This window comes from Marasmius oreades, chromosome 3, assembly GCF_018924745.1.
Source record: "Marasmius oreades isolate 03SP1 chromosome 3, whole genome shotgun sequence".
Taxonomy (NCBI): Eukaryota; Fungi; Basidiomycota; class Agaricomycetes; order Agaricales; family Marasmiaceae; genus Marasmius; species Marasmius oreades.
In genome coordinates, this window is record NC_057325.1 from 66,878 (window position 1) to 72,877 (window position 6,000).

The window sequence follows — 6,000 nt, forward strand, 5'->3', positions numbered from 1 at the left end:
CTCTCAATATCGCCAGTTTTATCCGGCTACTTTATAGATCGATGATGCAGGGTTGACAGCACGCCACACCATCACTGTAACCAGCCAATTCGTATCTCTGTTCATCTACGTATCAAAGAGCGGAGTCAACCCAGCCACGGCTGAACGATTCATGTTACTCACGACCTGAAATTTGAAACCCCGTATGTTCAAACTGTGTCTTGCAGCTGCAGAGTATCACAAGGAAAGGTACATTTGACCCCCCCCCCCCCCTGCGTACCAGTGTGGAACTCGCTTCCCTTACCGTCCTCATGATTGACCCTGCGTTCTTCCTTCAGGAAGTATGTCGATCTCTGTCCGAAATGATGGGATATATTGTAGGTTCGGGACTTCAAGTCTATCCTGTGAATTCAGAATAGTAAAATACGCCACAGAAACATGTCAATGTCGATTACCGACCGAGTTGGCAGTATGTAAGTTGCGTCAATCTGATTTATTCATTCAAACCTCATATATACATATGAACCACTTCCACAAGTACGGGAGTTGACCTTCTTCCGTCACGGTAGTTCCTTCAGTTGCGGTACAGTTATCCTCATTGAACGCGCTAGTGGCTACCAGTTTTATAGCTGAATCACACGAGGTTGGATATTATACAAAAAAAGCAACGGTGGATGTATTCCATGTATCCATTGTGCTCTCAACAAGGTAGTCCGCGGATTTGATTTTGACCGCTTTCCACACGTGGCCAAAGCATTGCCCGAAAAGGGATACAAAGTTCCCAAATAGGAAAGTCACTCGAGTCGACTCCCGCACTCACGAGTTGATCTCCAGCCTCCAGTTCAAGAGAAAATCAAAGCTGCGCAGCCGTGCTTGTGTCATCTCAGCTCGAGGAAATAATGACCGGAAACGTCCCGACTCACCGTCCTGTCCGTTATAGTGCGCGCAGCACGCTAATGCCACCAAAATGCCACCAAAATGCCACTTACGCTTTGGCCAGGGAAATGACCTATCAGCTTCTCGAGCTGAGGACCTACACTCCACAACCTAACGTTCAAGCGGATTTTTGAGTAGTATATATGAAGAAAAAATGGTCATCCATGGTTTTCGTATCCCAAACAGCCCTTGAAGAACCAAATTGTCCAAGAAGAATAAACAAAACGATCCGATAACTTTCAACAATGTCATCGTTATCTTACCTCAACCCCCTCCACCGCTCCGTTTCCCCTTTTCAATCTTCGAACTACTCTGCTCTGGGCACGGCTGTTTCCGTTTCGTGCAAACAGCCCACATTCGAGTCCAGAAATGCATGGCAGCGCGAGATGGTTCCTCAAACCACCTTCGTCCCTTCATTGAGATCAAAGCACGGCCAAGAAAAGCCAGGTCCTCTTTGCCGTCCTATAACCTTCAACTTCATTGGTCTACCTAACCACGGAATGCCAATCCGGGAGATGTGTGCGAGAGGACCACATGCACTGCAATATATGATGCAGGGGGCGAATGATTTAGTTTTGGCGGGCTTGGAGACGGAGAAGATTACTTTCCATATCCGCGTAAGTTCCTTGTGTTGATTCGGGTTGAGATTGTTAGGCGTTACCAGTTTCACGCATCATTCTTTTCTTTGTTTTCCTTTCTTCCGTCGGCAGTGGCCCGGATATGAACATATCGAGTGGATTAGAAGTATCGAGGTTATGACACCCCACGGACCTATGACTCGGTCCCAGCTGGCGGTAATTGTTGCTCAGAATTTTGCCAGATTTATCGAGGTGTGTTCTGCTTTTTCTTCCAGTCCGTCCAGCAGAGCCGCAGTGGTTGACGGAAAATTATGATTACAGAAATCTCAGTACGAAGCCACAACCGATATCAAGTGGCGTCTGGGACCTGGTGGTGTCCAATTTGAACATATTCTTCTGGTTTCGATGTATAACGTCTTCGAGTGTGTGTGGCAGGCGGAAGTTGTGGTTGATTTTCGGTAGGGTTGGGCCGCGAGCCTTGACGAGAGCGAAGCCCCCTTGACATTCATACATGCAATGAGATACAGCGGTTTGGAGTGCAAATCGACATATGATTAATTTTGATTTTTCTCAGGCTTCTTTCACTTGCACTTATAATTTGATAGTATATTCGTAGATTGGAAGTCGATATGGAGCTCTCTCGAACAAAAGAAGACAGAGCTGTAGCTGTACATGGTTCGGAAATTGACCGAGCCGCTTTCTATTTGCGGAATGGAAAGCAAGCATAATAACCACTGTCCTTGCAAAGAATGCGACGCCTTCTTAACTAAAATATAAATAAATAATTTAGATCCCGGTTAGTTCCCTCGTTAGGTCAGTCGCTTCTATTTCGTTCGCTTCCATCTATTTTACGTCTAGTCAACGTCTAATAGGACTCTTACTAGTAGTGTAATAAATGAACTCTCGAGTGCGTGGTCCAATTCACCCGATGCTAGTACGTTGACAGCTTAGCCTACTACTAGTCGGAGGTCATTCGAGAAACGAAACGAATCTGCTATGAGTAACGCCAGTCGTGGCTAATTCCCATGGTCCACCAAGGTTACCACCCCTCCGAGGTTGAACGTTGAACCTCTCCCCTGAAGACTTCGAGCTTTCTCCCATGCAATTGACACAATCGGGTGACAGTGCATCAAGAAATTCGGGTTTTCCAACGCTTGATGGGTGTTCGGAATCGGAGGAGTCCGTGATGGAAATTAGGGCTGTGTCAAGGAATCATAGAATCTTGAAAGTTAACTCTTAGTGATTCAAGGTTCCTTCCACTTCCAAACTCAACTTGTTAATGCGCTGTTGAAGAGAGCCCGAGAGCTATCTGGAGAAGCTGCTGATGGTATGCCTGTGACGACTACGTATCAGTTGTAAGTGCTTTCGTTTCGTTTTATTACTTCTTGAGTGTTCACCTCGATTTTGGTTTTCCCTTGTGTTTAGCGGGAGGGATTGTATATACTTACATATGAAGTATCTTTGAGATATGTGGTTCCTCGAAATACAACTATTCAAATTCGTAGTAAAAGCTTAAGTCTTCTCCTTCCTTCTCCTGAACATGACCTGCGTCGTCGAGTTAGTTTGAATCCTTCCTGCCACCATCTCAGTCTTCGGTGCTGCATCCCTTTCGTCCAATTTTACATCATAATGCAGCAGCGTATGAGAAAATAGGGCCTTTATCTCATTCACTGCAAAGAAACGCCCCGGACTATCACGCCCGTCAGAAAGGGGGGAACAGTTATATATAATAGGTTGGGAACGTACCAAGCATGCTTTCCGGTCCCGAAAGCAACGTAGTCCACTCCGGGAGTGACCATTTGATGTTTGAGGCTTTCACCTTGTTCGGAGCGTTTGTTATAAGAGCGGAACCCGTCGAAGGTATATGGGTTTTCGTATGAGTTCTGGGGAGATAAACCACAAGGTGTCAAACCTCGAAAGGAGCAGAAAGAGCACACCCACGAAACGTACCTCATCGAAATTCAACGCGTAAGGACTTGCCGAGATAATTGTTCCTTTTGGAATCAATGTCCCATTGGAAAATCGGAAATCCTTTGAAGCTAGTCGACGGACGCTAGTCGCGGGGGAACTGGAGACACGTTGACTTTCTTTCAGAAAACTATCTAGCTTGCGCATCTTGCCCATGGCTGCTTTTGACCATCCGTCTGTCCCGATGGCCCATTCCATTTCGGCGCGTAAAGGGCTGATGTACTCTGGGTGGGCAGCAATATTGATTAACGCATGAGTGAATGCTTGACTCTAATAATTTGTGAGTCAGCAATCGCTGTTGCGGCAGTAAAGTGTGCTACGTACGGTGGTATGTATAGCAGCCATATTCGTCGCTAATAACCGTTTCGCCAGCTCCTCGGGTTTGGTATTTCCTTGTTGAGGAGAAGCTTGAATGAGCCATGTTAAGAGGTCGTTTTCGAGCTGTTAAAAACACATTTTAATCACACTGACAGAGATCAAGACAGGTGAACACAGGACGTACATCATTTTCTCCAGCTCTGAACCTAGCTATTCGGTCTTGTATGATCGGGCCAACATGAGACATGGCGCGTTTGAGATTCCTTGGTAAAGGCGACGCGACCCATGCGACGAGGCTACAGCAGCAGAAGCAGCGGAAATAGTAAGCTCTAGTTAAGCGGAAGGTAGGGAACTGAAGTTGTTTACGGCTGCAAAAATTTAGGAAACAAGCCGACTTTCGAAACAGTGAGAAAGAAGTCAATTGTGTAAGAGATATTCAAGGCCTTCGTAGAAGTTAAACTTCTGGAGAAACGACGAGGGGGAGGGACGTGCCTTCCAGTCATCGTTTCGACCTAAAACCCGAGTCAGTAGAAAAATAGAAGGTCTCGGAAGGTACTCGCATAAAGGAAGCCCAACAAATAACCGGTTGCTGACTCTGCATACGATTTTGAGCGTCCTCTGAAGCGTGGGTACCTTGACCCAATCTGAAAGGAATTGAATAAACGCAAAGGTTCGATACAAAAGGCGCACCATCGGTAGAGGGAAGTTCGTCCTCGAAAGCGGTGTTAATCTCGTCATAGACTTCACTAAATCTGGTTGCAAGGTTCCTGGTGAGCGGCCCCTGAATGGTTTCGACGTGATATGGTTCGTCGTCAAGTGATCCAGTACCCATAGAGTCGGTTCTGAAAATCTGTATAGGGTATTTAGTTCCATGTTGAAGAGTCAGGCTGAACTCGTTACTTGTCGGAAAGCTTCCTTAAAAGACAGTTGATCGTCCGTAGCTTTTCGCAAGTCTTCAAGCATGTCTCGGCCAGAGATGATTACAAGCCAGCGATCGAGTAAGGGAACTTTGAATGCTTGACCCGGGTACTGATAGTGGATATCTGGCTGTGTCTTTACATTGACTGGAGACTGGAGGGTTTAGACGTACCTTTTTATATCCCTCTTCAACAACCTGTCTTCCGTGTTTGAGGAATCTATACGCTGAGATGTAAGAAGAGAAGAAGCCCGCGTGGCCTACAGTGGGGATAGCTGAGAGCTGGTATCTATGAGCTTGACTGTAACATTTCGAAGCCTGAGCCGTACATACCTTAACATAATAATCCCAATACTGTGTGAGCTTTCTGATGACCACTGCGACCAACACGGCTCCCAATGAGCACACCGCTATGTGAGTGGGGGTGAACATGGTGGGATGGTGTAATCTCGGCGCCTTCGAGGTTTATATTCTGGAACTCGAGGGGGACAAAGGGGAGAAAATATTACTCACATGTACATCCACGGGGCCCGATTTGACTGACTTGTTGACAAAGTACCTTCGAATGGTGAAAAAGGTTGCGGCAAAAAGAAGGATGAAGTGGCTGTGCAGACGAGGAAAAAAGCTCGAACATCCGCGGACTTTCCCACGATATTTGTCAACTCGGCGATTTGGCATATTATGACAGTCACGGACTCACGGTCATCCTCTCTTTTGCCCATCAACGAGCCGGATGGAACTGGGGTATATTGAGTCTGCATAACGGGCTTTAGGGTACAAGGTTCTGTCATGAATCGAAATCAAACCCACACAAAATACAATAACACTTGAATAACACAGTCTTCTTTATTCACATCACCATGTCCCACTAAATCTTGTAGAATGTTCCTACACTGCCAATACCCTATGTCATATGTAGAATAAACCTCAGTGCGTGAAACGACAACTCTATTGTAGTAATACCTGTAGAATAAACTATAACAAAGTGAGTAATAAGAAATAGTATGAACTGTTAGGCTTACCCTCAGTGCGTGAAACGACAACTGAGGGAAGCCTGTACTAATATGTAGAATATATACGAGTCAAAATAGGGATGATCGAGGAAAGGAGTAAATGATTAAAAGGAGAAAAAAGGAGATGAGAAGTGAACGGCAAATTGGTCGAGAGAAGAATATTCGGGTCACATCAAAGATGCTAAGTTTTGAGATAAGAAGGAATAATCGCAAAGAGGAGGAAGGCCAAGTGAATCAGTCGGAAGGGAGACCCTAGGTGAAGGTCTAGCCAGACAGGCAGTAAAAGCATGGG

The 6,000-nt window shown here is 45.8% G+C and overlaps 2 protein-coding genes across 5 annotated transcripts; one reads left to right on the plus strand and one right to left on the minus strand.

Annotated features, from left to right (window-relative positions):
• Positions 1-1,160: 1,160 nt before the first annotated feature.
• Positions 1,161-1,955, plus strand: E1B28_005351 (uncharacterized protein; the record flags this gene model as incomplete). Its single annotated transcript, XM_043149906.1, has 3 exons — positions 1,161-1,532; positions 1,626-1,745; positions 1,815-1,955. 3 exons carry the CDS (start codon positions 1,161-1,163, stop codon positions 1,953-1,955), a joined length of 633 nt encoding a protein of 210 aa, XP_043010990.1.
• Positions 1,956-2,861: 906 nt separating this feature from the next.
• On the minus strand, positions 2,862-5,276 carry E1B28_005352 (uncharacterized protein). 4 transcript variants are annotated; one of them, XM_043149910.1, is made up of 13 exons: positions 5,209-5,276; positions 5,029-5,143; positions 4,870-4,977; positions 4,680-4,808; positions 4,470-4,629; positions 4,340-4,423; positions 4,272-4,291; positions 4,146-4,222; positions 3,964-4,075; positions 3,786-3,902; positions 3,444-3,731; positions 3,240-3,376; positions 2,862-3,183 (listed from the first exon to the last, which is right to left on the minus strand). In XM_043149910.1, exons 1-13 carry the CDS (start codon positions 5,214-5,216, stop codon positions 3,006-3,008), a joined length of 1,533 nt encoding a protein of 510 aa, XP_043010994.1. In that variant the 5' UTR covers positions 5,217-5,276; the 3' UTR covers positions 2,862-3,005. The 4 variants fall into 4 exon arrangements, with proteins under 4 accessions (XP_043010994.1, XP_043010993.1, XP_043010991.1 ...); XM_043149909.1 differs by having other exon boundaries at positions 5,029-5,151; XM_043149907.1 differs by having other exon boundaries at positions 4,680-4,822; positions 5,029-5,276.
• Positions 5,277-6,000: the final 724 nt, after the last annotated feature.

Bases quoted from the DNA above. Each gene is read 5' to 3' on its own strand.
- E1B28_005352 (XM_043149910.1), bottom strand. The intron at 4,809-4,869 runs GTACGTCTAAAC...ATCCACTATCAG, and splicing joins TTGAAGAGGGATATAAAAAG to TACCCGGGTCAAGCATTCAA. The intron at 3,732-3,785 runs GTACGTAGCACA...ACAAATTATTAG, and splicing joins TGGCTGCTATACATACCACC to AGTCAAGCATTCACTCATGC.